Source organism: Sapajus apella, unplaced genomic scaffold, assembly GCF_009761245.1.
Source record: "Sapajus apella isolate SASKATOON/1434 unplaced genomic scaffold, GSC_monkey_1.0 scaffold38, whole genome shotgun sequence".
NCBI lineage: Eukaryota > Metazoa > Chordata > Mammalia > Primates > Cebidae > Sapajus > Sapajus apella.
The window spans coordinates 16,381,596-16,399,369 of NW_022436978.1; the positions used below are offsets into that span (position 1 = coordinate 16,381,596).

General features: G+C 42.9%; 1 protein-coding gene across 1 annotated transcript in view; it reads left to right on the forward strand.

Moving 5' to 3' along the window:
• CUNH3orf70 (chromosome unknown C3orf70 homolog) overlaps positions 1–11,069 on the forward strand; it is a 74,267-nt gene extending 63,198 nt beyond the window's left edge. The window contains exon 2 of the mRNA XM_032298378.1: positions 9,681–11,069. Coding sequence (XP_032154269.1) covers positions 9,681–10,237 — 557 coding nt within the window. The 3' untranslated portion in view covers positions 10,238–11,069. The remainder of the gene's footprint in view (positions 1–9,680) is intronic.
• Positions 11,070–17,774: the final 6,705 nt, after the last annotated feature.

Genomic DNA, 17,774 nt, shown 5'->3' on the forward strand with positions numbered 1-17,774 from the left:
CACCACCACCTCCATTCTCTCTTAACACACGTGACTGCAATCCAGGTATCAGTACGATCCTGGGAGGGGGTGAGGGCTTGATTGCTGAAGTCAGTTTAGTGCTTTGGGAAATCTGAAACACTTCAGATCCCAGGCATCTCAGATAAGGGATACTCAACCTATATTATACATTGTCCCTTTCTCAGAGATGTCTTCCCTGAGCCCCAGGCGAAATCAGTTATCCTAAATATGTAATTTCTAATCACTGACTTTACTTTTTTTTTAATCACTTTTTGCCTATCACTTCTATTGGTTTTAATCATTTCTATCTTTTCATGTGATTTGTTTGAAGTATGCATACTCTCCTAGAATGTAAGCTCCATGAGGACAGGGTTGCTGTCTGTTTTGCCTTCTATTTTTACCCCATGAACCTAGCTCAGTGCCTGGCACATAATTAAGGCTCAAAAAATATTAGTTTGAAAAACAGAGTGAAAGCAGACTTTAGAGTTTGGGAGTAGGTGAGGTAGGGTGGCCGAGATCTGATCAGAGAGAAGTTAATAGGAGGAACTGAATCAGGAAGCTGGGTACCAGAAACTCAGGAACGGGAGGGCCCTGGTCTTAACAGGGATGGGCAAATACAGCCAAGAAAGGCTCTAGACTGGCTTGGAGACACCTCCAGGCAGCACTTGCCTTCTGTAAGCAGCAAGAATAATAGAATGTTTATGGTGTGCCAGACACCCGAGTTATTGCTTTGAAAGCATTTTCATGTTTAATCCTTCAACCACCTTCTGAGATATCATTAATCACTTTTACAAGAAGAAACTGAAAATATGAGACGAGCAATTTCAAAAATGTCAAACAGGACAGAGGCAATGGCTTATGCCTGTAATCCCAACACTTCGAGACACCGAGGCAGGTGGATCACCTGAGGTTGGGAGTTCAAGACCAGTCTGTCCAGCATGGCGAAACCCCCGTCTCTATGAAAAATACAAAAATAATTAGCCAGGCTTGGTGGCAGTTGCCTGTAATCCCAGCTACTTGGGAGGCTGAGGCAGGAGAATGGCTTGAACCCAGGAGGCAGAGGTTGCAGTGAGCCAAGGTGGCACCACTGCACTCCAGCCTGGGCAACAGAGGGAGACTCTGCCTAAAAAAAAAAAAAAAAAAAAAAAAAAAAGTCAAACAGCTCTTAGATAGCAGAGTTGGGATTCGTATCCAGGTGTGTCTGAGTCCATGGTGTTTGTCTTAACCCCCTGAGCTTTGCCACCTTCACAAGATGTGTCTCCTGTGTTTCCTCCTCTTCCAAGTCACCTGACTTAGATCAGAACCTCATGCTTGAAAATCTGTAGCAGCCTCTTCTTAACTCCCATCTCCTCTTTCCAGTCCATCAGCAAACATTTACCTGACCACATTCTCTACAGCCCTCCTTTTATCATTACCTGCTTCCTCAGTGATCTTGAGCCATTCACCATGGCCACCCAAATCTGAACTCCTTGGCTTTGCTTTCCAACCCCATCCAGCCTCAGTCTTCCTCAGAAACTTTATTCTTCTTCGCCATCTTGGTCAACTGTCTAACCCCAAATGCTGCGCTAATACATTGGAGCCATTCTGCTTGCTACAGTACAGGTCTCTGTCTTTTAATGGCCATGTAAAGTCCTTCAGTGAAACCTGGAATCCTGTTTCACTGCCTCATGAACACCCTTGTATATAGTCCTATAGTCTTACTCAACTCTTGTTTTACTTTTGTATCTTCTATATCAATCTGCAATCTCCTAGAAGCATGACTACATACTGTTTCATTTTATTTCCCATAGCATCTGACTTAGTAGCATAAACATGGTAGACATGCAGTAAGGATTTGCTAAATGAGTAACTAAGCCATGCTTCTGGTGGGCTGTGTCACTGGATTTGTTTTATGTTAATATGCTCCGCCACACTAAAGGAGTTACACATACAGTTTTCAAATGAAGAAACTAGAATCTTGCAGACATTTCTGATTGAGAATTTCAACTTGTTGGGAAATAGGCAAACTTTAGTGTCCTCACAGCTCAAAGTACAAAAATATTGATGTGAATGCCAGTGAGGCAGGATGAAGGGCCAGGCCACAAAAAGATTGGCTATAATAAATACTAAGTTCATTTGCTTTTGGTTTGTGATATGCTAGCCAGTGAAAAATGCGCCTTTCAGAAATTTCTAAATTAGAATATTTAACATTACTTTCAAAATAATGAATGCCCTTGGGAATAAAATAAACATAATTGTAATTCAATATATAAAGTCAAAGAACTGAACTGTGCATGCAGTTTACCTCAGGCCACTCATTTTTTTCAGTACATTTACCTTTCTAATTATATTTTGCTTACACAAATATTTAAATTACTTTGCATTCCCTGAGAGCAGTATACTTCATGTGTCAAGGAGGACACACATTTGTAACAACCATGAAACTCTCTGCAAAAGCAAAATGCTCATTTTCCCCCCAAAGGATCTTTTTTTAAGAATCAGTGTACAACTGATCAAATAGTTGAGCAGGGTACACACAGTACCTTAACAGGGCTCATACATTTCTTTTGTTTATTTTCTGTATTTGGGTTTAAGTTTTCCATTCCCTTTGTGCTCTACAACCAAGAGAAAGAAACATCTTCAAGGAAATATATCTGCTATGTAATTATACAGTGCTACAAATTGCAATGTTAGCTGAAGTGAAGGGCCCAGAATGACAGAATAACTAATAGAGCATTATCTAAACCTTTTTAAGTAATGGGTATCCTCCTGAAGAAAGAACACAGGGTGTGTCAAGGCCCCAGTCTGGGAAGTGACTGCTGTCTTGTTATAAGAGTTTGAGAATGTAATAACTCTTCTGTTTCTTTTTTCAACCAAAGAGCTAGGATGAGAATATAAATCTTTTTTAGTGTCTCATTGAGGCATTTTGAAAAGACATATTATTGTCAAACACCAAAGGGAGAAAACATCAGAAATATTATGAATCAAAACTTTAGTAGTGGAAGTGACTTATTTGTGGTTTCATTGGCCTTTGGGAAACAGCTGACAGTGTTGAGCCAGGTACCACCACCCTCAAAAAAGTTTTATTTTTCATTTTCTGGTCACAGTTGATTTTTGTGTTAGACATGTTGTATGATCACTTTCATTATTGAGAAAGTGATTTCAGCTCCCTTTAAAATGATTCAAGATAAATTAATGGGTTTGTGATGTATATTTTTATATTATTTTAAAAATGGGTACTGGATACTATCATAAGGTATTGTCTTCACTTTCCTATGGATGAGCTCTGAGAGTGATTTGAAGGAGTCATTAGCAAACTAAGATTCCACTTCACAGGAATATTTTGACAACAAGCTGAAGAATGTGTATAAGCTCTTAATAAAAGGAACTAGGGCTCCTTGGAGAAATCGCTGATTCCCAGACTGGTGCAGGGAAAGTACAAATAAACCAGTAATGTCTTCTGGTGCCAGAAAGTAAAGACGTCTTCAGTCAAGGATGGGAATACTTGAAAGGACACAGGTCCCAAGAGCTAAATCTGGAACAATTTGAGTAACAAAATAAATGATAGTAACAGGTGGCAATACACAGAATAAAATATCTATGAGTCCATGCTTATATAAATAATTGAGTAAATAAACAAGTGAGGGAGAAGGAGCAGCTTTTGGTGCTTACTTATGTCAACCAAGAAAAAAAATCAGAACAAAGTCTCCAAATATGTTGAATTTATTTGGGAATTATAACCCAAGTTGACGACCTCAGTTTATCAGTGGAGATGCCATTACTGGGCAGGTGTTCCAGAGCATCTTACCTGAGTTGCTGCAGTTGTAAAGAATCTCATAGGGTTATTTTAGAAAGTCCTTGAAACAAGTCTTTATCTCAGAAATATAAGAACGAACCCCCCCCCGGCACCCCGCCTTCAGGCTTTCCTGGCTTTAGTTTGTCTGGGTCTGACAAGATGCGATTTCATCCCGGTATCTTCCATTTCACACACAGAATTCCAGTTAATAAATGTAGAAGGAATGACGTAAATGGAAAATCTGAAGAATCGTGTGTGGTTTAAAAAATAAAATGACTGTTTGGCAAACACCACAGTAATATTTGTTGCAGACAAGATCCATCTATCCATGCTAAAATTAGTGGGTGAAAGTATGATGAGAAAGGGTATTTGCACTATCCCTATCTTACAAAGAGAATAATAGTAACTTTGCAACGGAGAATCCTAGACAGGCAGCACATTCAAAGTTAATAAACATCTCCTGCGATGAAATGTGTCAACAGCATGTAGCTCCTGATACAATACACCAGGAAGGGTTATATCATCACTCCTGTGGTCATTATTCCCCTGTTGTTTTAGATTATACTTTTTTGAAAAAAGTCATAGGTTTATATAAAATTTTAAGAAAAATACAGTGCTCTCATATACCCTTTTCCTAGTTCCCAATGGCAGTTAAGTTGCAAAACAGTAGTACAATATCACAACCGAGGTATTGACATTAATACAGTCAAGATACAGAACATTACATATATACCATGGAATACTGTGCAGCCATAAAAAAATGATGAGTTTGTGTCCTTTGTAGGGACATGGATGAATCTGGAAACCATCATTCTCAGCAAACTGACACAAGAACAGAAAATTAAACACCGCATGTTTTCACTCATAGGTGGGCGTTGAACAATGAGAACACATGGACAAAGGGAGGGGAGCATCACACGCTGGGGTCTGTTGTGCGGGGGCAAGGGGAGGGGCAGTGGGGGTGGAGGGGGAGAAATGTCAGATATAGGTGATGGGGGGGTGGAGGCAGCAAACCACCTTGCCATGTAAGTACCTGTGCAACAACCTTGCATGATCTGCACATGTACCCCAGAACCTAAAGTACAATAAAAAAAGATACAGAACATTTCCATCACCGTCAAGATCCCTCCATGTTACTCTTATGTAGCCACACCTCTTTTTAAGAAAATTTCATTGTTTTCTTATGGGATAAGAATTCTTTATATACTCTGGATCATATGGGTTCTTTCCCTTCAGCCTGTTAACACCGTAAATTACACTAAAAGTATAAAACTAATTTAAAATATATAAAGTCAAAGAACTGAACTATGGATGCAGGTAACCTCAGGCCACTTTTTTGGGGTACGTTTTGGTAAAATATAATTAACTTTTTTTTTTTTTTTTTTTTTTTTTGTAGACAGAGTCTCACTCCGTCCTCCAGGCTGGAGTGCAGTGGCGCAATCACGGCTCACTGCAACCTTCGCCTCCCGGGTTCAAGCGATTCTCCTGCGTCCTGAGTAGCTGGGACTACAGGCACATGCCACCACGCCCAGCTAATTTTTGTATTTTTGGTAGAGACAGGGTTTCACCATGTTGGTCAGGCTAGTCCAAACTCCTGACCTCATGATCCACCCACCTCGGCCTCCCAAAGTGCTGGGATTACAGGTGTGAGCCACCAAGCCTGGCCCATCTTAACCATTTTTACATGTACAGTTCAGTGGTGTTAGGTACATTTATATTGTGCAGCCATCACCACCATCCATTTCCACATCTCTTTTCGTTTTCTAAAGCTCAGTCTGTTCCCATTAAACAGCAACTCCCCATTTCCTGGTATGTCCAGTCCCTGGCAAACACCATTCTACTTTCAGTTTCTATGAATTGGCTACTTTAGATACATCAAAGAAGTGGGATCATATAGTGTTTGTCTTACCGTGTCTGGCTTATTTCACTTATTCTCAGGGTTCTTCCAGTTGTAGCATGGGTCAGGATTTCCTTCCTTTTCAAGGCTTGTGTTATATTTTACATATATGTGGCCTGTTATCTGCTCATCCATGGGGACACTTGGGTTGCTTCCACCTTTTGGATGTTGTGAATTATGCTGCTGTGAACATGGATGTTCAAATACCCCTGAGACCTTGCTTTCCGTTCTTTCAGGTATGACCCAAAAGTGGAATTGGAATTGCTGGATCAAATGAATTCTCCTTTTGCTATTTTTCTCTAAGCCCTCTCTCTGAGTACCTTTTCCTTTTAGAGCTTTAGGGTTTAAACATTCTCATCTATTTATCCTTTAAGTAACACAGTAAACTCTTAATTACGATTGTTCAGAGAATATAGTGGTTATTGAATTTCTTGGCTAAATCTCCAGAAATCCTTGCTGTTGAAGAAGTGTGTTCATTTTATTCTCATAGTACAGTAAACATAATTGAATCTCTGATAACTCAGGGTCTTGCAGTGCCTGGGAGCTATCCTTATGAACACGGATTCTCAGCATAGGATACCCCAGGGATCTTTGATGTGAGTTTAATTATTTATGTGTTCATAAACAATAGAGTATTATATAATAATTGATATTTCAAAGGTGGTTACTAAAGGTTTTTTTATTTTTTAATGTGGCCATCTTTACTATTTTCTTTCTCTTTTTCCTTGTGTCCCCGTATCACCAGATCATGGGCTCTCACCCTCACTCTAAGTAAACACATTTACTAGGCGTACCTTGTAGAAGGAAGTGGAATCTGGTTCTCATCTTCCTCACCCAGCTGCATTTCTCTTTACTATACATCCTGGTCGGATTGGGCTGCTCTAAGAAAATACCATAGACCGGGTGGCTTAAACAACAAACGTGTATTTCTCACGGTTTACAAGCTGAGAATTCCAAGACTGAGGCAGAGTCAGTGTTTGCTGAGGACATTCATCCTGGTTTGCAGATGCTGTATCCTCACTTGGGAGAGAGAGAAAGGGATCTGATCTCTCCCTCTTCTCATAGGACACTAAACCAATTACAGAGGCTCTACCCTTCATACCTCATTTAAACCTAATTACTCTTCAAAGGCCCCACCTCCAGATACCATCACATAGGGGATTAGGGTTTCAACATGAATTTTAGGGGGATACAAACATTCAGTCCATAGCACAGCACTTCGAGAAAGAAAAATAGAGCTTTGGATGAGAGGGGACCAGAGAAAGAAAGAGTGGAAGAGCCAAGAGGAAAGAAAGTAAAGATATTATGAAGAAACAAAGATAGGGGAAGGAAAAAAAGGAGTGAGGGGAGTCCTAAAGCCAGGCTTCACCTTTTTCCTCTATCTCTGGACAAATAAAGCCTTGTTCCCCCGGATCTGAGGATGGTTCTGGACGGCATGAATCAACTCTGAGGATCCCCCTATGGCTGTGTCAAGTGACTGACTAAACCACAGGTTACTTAGGGCAGGATGAACCTGATCAGCGTATACAAGCACTTCTTGACTGCCTCCCTTCCACAGCCTCCTGAGCTCATAACTACCAGCCAAGAATGGAAAAGACGAAGCCCTCATTCCATGTTTTATTTACCACTCTGTGGACAGAAGAGTAGTTCCCCAGGTTCTCCAAGTCCGTCCTCTATGGCGTGCCCAAACACGCATTGCTCTGGAGGGTCTGGAGGGAGGCTTAAAGGTCAGCCTTCTTTAGCCCTTCAGCCAATATTGTTCACAGTGCTTAGGGGCAGAGGTCCTACCATGTCAGCTCTTAGATCTGACCTGATTTTAACTCTGCCTGACAAGTAATAATTATTTTAAAGATCTAGAGAAACGAAAATGCCTGGTATATTTTAAACATAGTTCTCCCAGGCAGGTGTGACTGGGTTCTTCTCACATTTTTATCAGACCATGGGCTTTACATGAGGTCTGTCTGGGCTTGGAAGCACCCTGGAAACCCAGAGCCTTAACGGCTTTAAGTGTACCTTTTTCATGTGGTACCCCAGGATGAAAATGAAGGTATTTTTAGAGTAATTTGGTTATAAAGAAATTGTGGTACCTGAATGGCTCTTTTGGTATAGGAGTTAAAAAACAAAAAATACAAGCAAGCTTGGCTGATCTGAATAGATTACTGAGATTGCATGATTTGTGGCAACTTTACTACTTACATTTCTAATCTGAAACTGCTACTCCTCTGTGGCTTCATTAACATTATAAAACCAAAGCTAGTTTTTCTTACAAATGTGATTCCTGTCCTAGAAGGATTTCCAGCCTGACAAAGAAAGAAACAGGAGCAAGAGCCATACACGAGTGTTTCGCCTGGAAAAAATGCTCATGAAGATACCATAATCAGTGGTTCTTGACCGGGCTGATTTCACCCCTTGGGGAATTTGCCTCCCTTGGGGAGGAGCTGCTGCTGACATCTAGTGGGTAGAGGCCAAAGATGCTGCTAAACACCCTGCAGCACGTCGGATAGCGCCATCCTCCCCCTCCCCCCACCACAACGAAGAATTATCTGGTCCAAAACGCAGGTAGTGCTAAGGTTAAAACCCCTGTCAACAATGTGCAGAAGATACAACATGAACCGATAAATTGGCTAAATTAGGAAAACTCCAAAAATGATGTCCACAATTGTGGCTACTTGACTGGAGTTTTTTTTGGCCCCGCCCCCCCATCCCTGCTTTAGCTTTTTGTTTTGAAATCACTCTAGACTTACAGATTGGATATTTTCAACCCTATTTCCTTAGCACTTGGCATGTGGGAGGCTTTGCTAGATGTTGAATGAAAAATGGAATGAGGAAAGGGACACATTCAGACCAAATCCATTTAGGTTTTACTTCCATGTAAACTAAGCGGGAAACAGTTGAGGGCTCAGAGCAGAGAGGAGGGCTTGGAGATAAGCCTGCTGGTCTCCTAGAAACATCCAGCAGGCTGTCCTCTGCATCTCCCTGTGCATTTGCCCTTTGCTTCTGCTTGGCTTAGGTTGCTTAGTGCCTGTGGAATTGGTGTCAGAGAGAATACCTCCTGTTTAGGCCTCTGATGAGCTTTGGTCCTTCGAGGAATCATTTCACACCCTAACCCTTACTCCAGTCATTGAACATGGCCAGGATGATCCAGCAGGCCATTACCTATTGTATATAAGTGTGCAAATATGGCAAAAAGAGAAACCTAGAAAGTGAAAATCTCCTGGAATTCTGATAATCAACTTATACACATTTAAAAACTGGAAGAATATATACATTAAAAAGAGATAAACATGGAAATATAATTTTACAGTACATTATACTACTTTACAACTTTTTTTTTTTTTTTTGAGACAGGGTCTCACTCTGTTGCCCAGGCTGGAGTGCAGTCCACTGCCAGAGTGCAGTGGCGCAATCTCGGCTCCCTGCAACTCCGCCTCCTGGGTTCAAGGGATTCTCTTGCCTCAGCCTCCCAAGTAACTGGGATTACAGGCGTGCACCACCACGCCCAGCTAAATTTTGTATTTTTAATAGAGATGAGTTTCGCCATGTTGGCCAGGCTGGTCTCGAACTCCTGACCTCAAATGATCTGCCTGTCTTGGCCTCCCAAAGTGCTTGGGATTACAGGCATGAACCACCATGCCCAGCCATGCAAGTTCTATTTTTTACCTTACTGTATTATGGACATTCTTTGTTCTAGTTTGATATGTAAATTACTTAAAGTTGTCTGTAAAATAAGTATTATAGTATCATCTACCTACTTCAGAGATATCAGAAAGACTCAAATATAAATTGAGATTTAGAAAGAGTCTTTTAGATGAAAATTATTATATACCATGCTGACTTTTTAATTGACTATAACGGTGTTGAATGATTTTATTACTAGTTTCTTTTGAGGTGTTACTGAAATATTTTTAAAGACATTCTGAATCCTCAGAAAGAAACCATTATCTTTGTATTAATATAGTTTGTGTAATACTTAGAGATTTCAAGTGTCTTTTTTTTGTGTCTCCACAGGCAAATACATGTATCAGCCTATGACCCCTGTGGAACAGCTTCCAAGCACCGAGATTCCTGCCAGGCCTCGGGAGCCCACAAACACCATTCAGATCTCAGTCTCGCTCACTGAGCACTTTCTGAAATTTGCATCTGTCTTCCAGCCTCCCCTGCCCCCTGACTCACCAAGGTACTGTATGATCTCAGACCTCTTTATTGACAACTATCAGGTTAAATGTATTAATGGGAAGATGTGTTATGTGCAGAAGCAGCCGGCGCTACATTCCCACAAAATGAGCCCTGAGGAGGTCTCTGCACACGATGCCTTAATTTCAAAAGAGAGCAATACACCAAAAATAGATCACTGCTCTTCTCCCTCAAGTTCTGAAGACTCTGGGATCAATGCGATTGGGGCCCACTACGTGGAATCGTGTGACGAGGACACAGAAGAAGGAGCAGAACTGAGTTCAGAGGAAGATTACAGTCCAGAGAGCAGCTGGGAACCGGATGAGTGCACCCTTCTCTCCCCCTCGCAGTCTGACCTGGAAGTGATTGAAACCATAGAAACGACCGTGTGAGAGTCCAGCCAGGAAGCCACAGCCTGGGACCACGCCCAGCTTTTGTACCTCTGTCTGATGGATCCTTTTTTCCAATGATATTTTCTACCCACCCCACCCCCCAACAACTGTAGCAGTTTGGTGGTATGCTGATTAGCTTCTCTCAGTCTTACAACTAAGACATTTTTTATTATAAATGGTTTTCTTTTATATCTTGACTTACTTTCTATGTAGCATCTGGTGTCATGAATTGTGACCCAGCCTTAATTTCACTGGGAGATTTGAAGGCAGTGAAGCGATGATCACAGAGTATCTTGGATCAGATTGAGGAGGTGCCCAAGGGAAGGAGCCAAGGTTTTCTCAATAGCCATTCCTTCCAGAAAGACTCTTGCCATTCCTTTTGACGTGTTCATGAGCACCCCTGTCCTGTCCTGCTTGTCCTATGCAGGCAGCAGCTCCCTTGGGGAACAGAGCGTGCACTGGTAGCCGCCGTTTCTTCCCTTTCCCCTTCTCCCTACACCTGCACTGGGTCTGGACCAGAGCTGCCTTGGCTTACTTCTAGGAGATCACTGGAGGCCAGCTCAGCCCCTGCTTTGTGGCCAGTGTCTGTACAAGGCTCCATGACTGAGGTTGAGCTAAACGTTCACGTGAGAAGAGATGACCTCATCCGCCTCATGCCCAGTCCAGCTTTAGCTGAGCACCTGTCCCCTGCAGGGTGCTGTGGGGACACCGCACAAATAAGACCTGATTCTCCCCCCATGAAGGGGCCCACAGTCCTACATATGACACATTCAACTCACAACACCCAGAAAGCTCTGGGAACCCAGGGGAAGGAAGAGATTGACTTGGCTTGGCCCAGCTGGGGAAGGTGTTTCAGCACTTGAACTGGCCTCTTGGGTGGGTTCCTCAACATTTCTCTGCTTTTAATTGTTCTTCAAGCCTGGGAAAAACTCTTAGGAAGTTATATAGGTATATTTAGGAGGCAGCCACATCTGACATCTTAAGAAAAAAAATCAATTAATAGTTTTAGTTAGCATGGAAATGCTAAAGACATAAGTCCTTTAGGGATTAGGAATGAATCTAATAGGTTTGATTAATTCTGCTTCATTTGGTTGTATGAAGCATTAGTATGGCTTAAGTGAGAAATGGATTAGAATTCAGTATGATGCATGGATTTTTATGCAAATGCACAAGCAGTTGAAATAGTTTGCTGCTAAGTCAGGAGAAAAGATTGTGTGTACTATTCCTTCAGTTTCCCCCACTAACACGGTCTGCTATGTGTGTTCTCTTCCCTCACATGCACAAAATAGTGACGAATTCTTTCTTATTTAGCTCTCTTCAGAATGCTACTTCTAATCTCCATTTACACCAGGTATTCTTGTGCAAGTCGCAACTGCCATTTCTCCAAACCTTCTATCCGTGAGGCATAGTTAAAAATCCTGGAAATTATAAGTATGGCCTAATGAGAACATCAGAGCTAGAGATAGAACAATACTCGCTCCTAATTCTCCAGAAGCATGCTGTCGGGGCGTTTCCTTGTGCTCTGGCAGCATGGTGCGTCTCTACGGCACATTCATTTGTATTTTAAAAAAGAAAAAGTTATGTTCTTCCCTGAAGCCTCCATTTGACATCATTCACAAACTACTCCAGGAAGAATCTGCTTTCCCAGGTGTATGTGTAAGTTAAGTCATTTACTAGATAGAACTTTTTTTTAGATTTAGATGGCCAAGATATCCATAGGGTTTAGAAGGCGGAGTATGCATTTTCCTTTGCAGCGTTAGTTAAAACTTTCTATGCTAAATGAGAGTACAGCTTAGTCTCCACGTACTAAAATTTAAAGACTCAACAAGACAAACCAAAAGGGGGTACGAGGAGCTCTAGGAACAGGCAGGCACAGGAAAGGGCAGGTGTAGGCATGAGGGGCTTCCCTCTGCCCAGGGCATGGCCCAGATGGCACAGGGACATCCGATGAGCCCGGCCTGCTGTCCTTGGTGCCTGCCTTGTGTGACAGGCCCACTGAAGGCAGGCATGGAAGCCACATGCCTGCAAGCCTTGTGTCAGGCCACATTGGTGCAGTCCCGCGCCATGTGCTAAGGTTTGCAACAGCAACGCCAGGGCCCTGTCTAGATTTTCCCTGTGGGTGAGCACACTCTACACATGGGCATATAGAGGGGCTTGCTCCTCTACACCATTCCCACCCACTCATCTAATGGAGTCAGCAACCAGATTTCTAAAGCCATGGAAAGACGTGGCCACGGGGCCACACTTCTGCATCTTGGCTCAGTGGCAGGGCCGGGACCTCTCTCAGTACCATTTAGGACTTGTGTCTAGGTTCCTTTTTTAAACTCCTGAACTGCCATGCTGATTAGACACAATTTTAATGGAATTTTTGGATTTAATAATGGTTGATAATCACCTTAAATATTTGCACAATCTCTTTATAATTAAAAACTCACTAAGCTTCACTTACTAGTATCTACTGTATAGAATTAGAGATGTTCCATTGGATTCTAAGTATCAGATACTCCTGGATCTCAAAATGACCTTTTCTAAATAAGCACAAGATCTATTTTTGTCCTAGCACTGTTAATAACACTGAAATATATGATTGAACTGGAATTGTTTATTTATGCTTGCATTCCAAAACTAACTGAAACAGATATAAAAATGTGTAGTTTCACTTTAAATTCTAGGCCTGTTCTATACTATATGAAGGAATTTCTCTAACGCTGATGTGATGTTGCAAATTTGTGTACTTATAGGCACTTTAGAAAATGTTTAGACTGCAACATGCACTGTAGACACTGGACACAGTCATGTGAAACAGCCTGGGTTCATTAACACTTGCACATGACAGACATGAAAGCTTCATCATTTGGACCCAGGAATATGCTCACTTGGAGCAAGGGTTGGGCTTTGTGGATGGATAAACTGCTTTCTTGGGTTTATATGGAAACCCGATACCAGTCCTGCTTTCGGAAAGTTGGCATAAAGGCTATTAGGTAGAAGCTTAATTCCACTAAATGTGGAATTTAGTTTTATTCTCTAACCAAGATTTTAGAAGTTTTAAGTTTCATATATGCTTATAACTTTTCCAAGATATGACTCTTAAAATGGATTTGTGGTTACAACTGTTTGGTATACAAAATACTAAGGATTTACTATCACATCTAGGTTTTTACGATATAATTTTTAATATATGAAGTCAGAATTTGAGGACTGCCCTGAAGAACAGTTGCTTCCCTGGGAGGAGAAGACTTGTAGCTGAAGGTAATACAAAATAAAACAGAGTAAAGCACCAGGCGCAGAGCGAAACCACGTAACCGTTTTCCCGAAATACTTCTTTTAGATTTGATCTGGGCTTTGATTCTATCTTGGGAGTGGTGGCTTTACTTCCTATCCTCCACTTCTTGGTCTATTTGAAACATCACAAGTATTTTAGGACTGATCATAACAAACTCCTTTTATGCTAATTGAATTCTTGACGTGGGCAAGAGTATGCACCTGGATAATTTATAAAGCTGTCCATCGATCCAGCTAAGTTTAGTGGTACAAATACTAGCAGGCAGGAGAAAAAGCACCAGTTAGAATATTTATACGGTCAGCTCTTATTTATTCCCACATCTTGTTTGTTTGCAAAATTTTATTGTCACATTTTGGCTTTTTTACATGAGGAAAACAAAGTTTTAACAGTTTGCTCTTCTGTCCCCTTCTGTAGAGGAGGTGTGAACCAGAAGAGGAAACCAGTTATATTTTAGGCTTTTCAGTAGTACGATTTTGTCTTCTCCCACTGAGGAGGAGGGAAGACGGGAGAACAAGTGGGAGGTCCACGCACTTGATCAGTGCTGCCACTTCCTGGAAGTCAGTGGTTCTCACATCCAAACGTAAATAGGGCACTTCTCAACATTCATTTTGGGATTATTCACCATTTAAAAATTGTCACTGCTATTGTCACTGCTCTTTTTCATTACTGCGAATAACTGAGAGCTGTTTTAGGAAAAGGCCATGTTTCAGTGAGTGCTATGAATTCTTTTTTCAGTGAAGGTTGAAGCAGTGTTCTCTTAGTAGCCCGAACACTTCTCAGAGCGACCTGTCACTAGCGGTTTTCATAGTGAGCCTCCATATTGTGTTCACATCCCTTTTTAAGGCTGGTCATACCTTGCAATATTCACTTACTGTGCTATTTTAAAAAACTATTTTAAAGTTTTAAGCACAATGTGGACTCTTCTGTAATTTCCTAAAATTATATGGTTTTCCTACAGACAGCTCAACTTTCCTTGGTGTGTAACACTTTAGGAAAATACTGCCTTGTAAAATAAACGTGATTTTTTTTCTTTGGTACCAGAACAAATCTGCTATGTTGGAGTGTAGAGTAATGCCTCTCACCCGACCTCAAAACAAAAACTCACGTTTGCAAAGTGTGAAACATTTCTATATCAGGCGCCTCCTACGTGCTAGGAAATAGTGTATGCCCATTATCCCATTAAACCTTCACGAGACTTCCTGAGGTGCAGGTAAGTCGTACCGTCCGCAGTATCTGCTCATAGTCACCACTCCTGGTAATGTCCAGAACTCTTTGTCTAGGCCCTTTTGTTGGCAACATTGGGTTTATAGCACGTAACACTTGATATCCCCCACCAAATAGCATCTGTTTCACACACAGTCACAGCCTTGGTATTCAGTTCCCACGTGCCATGTAAGGTAGTGTTTGGTTGCAGTTTTGTTTTTTGTTTTTTTTTTTGAGACGGAGTTTCGCTCTTGTTGCCCAGGCTGGAGTGCAATGGCGCGATCTCGGCTCACCGCAACCTCCGCCTCCTGGGTTCAGGCAATTCTCCTGCCTCAGCCTCCCGAGTAGCCGGGACTACAGGCACGCGCCACCATGCCCAGCTAATTTTTTGTATTTTTAGTAGAGACGGGGTTTCACCATGTTGACCAGGATGGTCTGGATCTCTTGACCTTGTGATCCACCCGCCTTGGCCTCCCAAAGTGCTGGGATTATAGGCGTGAGCCACCGCGCCCGGCCTGGTTGCAGTTTTAACTGAAGATCGGGCGTCGAGGAGCCTGCTGCCCTGCAGAGCCTTGGGGGTCGCTTGGTCACCCAGGCTCAGGGCCAGGCCTCAGTGCAAGCCCAAGGGCCTTATTTTTACTCAGCACATTCAAAAAAGAACAGCTTCAGGGGCTGGCTTCTACTCAACAACCTTCCTAGGAACTGCTGAATAAAGTCATTATTCATCAGTAATAAAATCATTCTTAATAATAATTATAGCTCCACGTCTACCTTAAGCTTCCTGTGCATAGTCTCCACAGCAAGATGTCAGCAGCCCCATTTCGCAGATCAGGAAAAGAGCTCAAGAAGTCCCTATCTTTGCCCAGTGTAGCACAGCTTGTCTGCCAGGGGCAGGCAGGGTTTGAACCCAGTCACTCTGGCTGTAGAGTCTGCGCTCTAGCCCACTGTCTCCACTGCTCCACCCCCTAACCCAGCAGACTCCTTCCCACAGACAAGGGGCCTGTCTACCTGTGTATCTGGTCCTTAGACAGAGGAGGAAAAGCAGTGATGGGCTTCCCTCTTGGCCCCTTTTTCTGTGTCCATACAAGCCCCACAACCCCATACCATGTTTCTGCAAATATCTCAGTGCTCTCATTACGCCATTGCTTCTTCCATGTTTAATCACATCTTGACCAGCATTCAAGACAAGCCCTTTCTGCCTTCACTAAGCTCACTTACCTTTTAAAGTGATTCCTGCAGGCAGCTCATCTCATCTGCGTGTACACTCTACTGTTCAACTCTCTACTTAATTGTATTGCCAAGTTCTAGAAGGCATCTCATTGTAGCCTCTTACAAATGCTGACTGCACACACCTTTATTCTGCAATAAACTTTAATTTAGCATCTCATCTTCATTACAATTCAATCACTGGGAATTGCTAATGCCCTTAACCCTTACTGTGCCACCCCAGTTCTGTGCTGAATGAAGGGAGTGAGAAGGGTTTCGGGGCCCAGTCTCACTGCATAGGGGTCAGGGAGGCGCAGTTAGAGGTCAGATGGATGGAATTCTTTAGGAAACAGAGATACAGGAAACTGATGGAAATAAAAAGGCAAAAGCAAATGTACCAAGGTATCAATGGTGTTTTTGTTTGGATTTTTTTTTTGTTTTTTGAGTTGGAGTCTCACTGTTGCCAGGCTAGAGTACAGTGGCACGATCTTGGCTATCTGCAGCCTCCACCTTCCGAGTTCAAGCAATTCTCCTGCCTCAGCCTCCCAAGTAATCCAAGCTGGGATTACAGGCGTGTGCCACCACGCCCAGCTGACTTTGTATTTTTAGTAGAGATGGGGTTTCACCATGTTAGGATGGTCTCAATCTCCTGACCTCGTGATCCACCTGCCTTGGCCTCCCAAAGTCCTGGGATTACAGGCGTGAGCCACCACACCCAGCAGATATATTACTTTTGTCATCAGAAACAACCCAGTAAGTCATTTTGAAGATGTCAGGTCCTAGGGCAGGAAGTACAGTGGAGCCCGATTTTGTTGGATCTGTGGGTGGAAGGGGAGAGCCTGCAAATCCAGGCTGTGGCCACACCTGCTCCTGCACCTGCTGGTAGAGACTAATGGCTGGGCTGGGAGTGCGTGTCCTGAAATTGATGGGCCTCTGTGGAGGAGTGACCGCTTTCATGGCTGGAGAGTTCATGGGCCAGGTGGGTTGGAGAAACTGGTGAGGCTTCATTTCTTCCTTTCTCGGTCCCCAGCCTAAAGCTGTGTGAGAGACTCTTAGAGATGGGAGATGAAAGCTTGGGGTTGGGGACATTCTAGTCCTGTGTGACAACTAGCTGGTCACCTGTTGTCAAACCCCAGATGCTTTCTCCCAGGACAAAGATGATGACAAAATACACAGCATCGTGGAACGGCAAAACACCACAATGTCTGAAGAGGGACCTGCAGTTTACAAAGCGTGTTTCCAGGTGGCAGGTTATCTGCTAGACCCAGCAACTCTGTGGTGGACAGGGCAGGGATAATGGCGAGTTTAAAGCGAAGCAGCAAAGAATTAAGTCAACTCTAAAGGTCACATGTCAGGAAGTGGCAAGGTCAGAGCCCCAGACTTCTGATTCCAAACCCAGCCTGGCTACTCCACCCCTTGTTGAGCCGCTGCAGGACTCCGGCGCTCTGGGGAGGAGCTGGAAGGCCACACAGCACCAGGAGGGGAGGTCCACTGTGGCCCAGGGTGGGGGTGGGGGGCGCACAGGGGATTCACAGAGCCTGTTTTCCTGAAGAATCTAGAGTAATGAGGTGATTCTAGCCTCATTTAGAGGCTGCACTGAGTATGTGAGGAGCACACCAGATATTTGGGTTTCCAGAGGAAACCAAATGCGGGTTCTTCAGGAAACCCAATTATCTGGATGAACATGGGGTGCACAGTAGAGGCCTCTGGCATGTCACCAGGAGATGTGGAAGATTTCGGTACAACTGGAATTCACTGAGGTCCCTTCACATCACTGGCGGTCCAGAGAGGTCAGTCCTATCCTGAAAGGGTTCATGCCCTCCCCATCATTTCAAGGGTGAACTC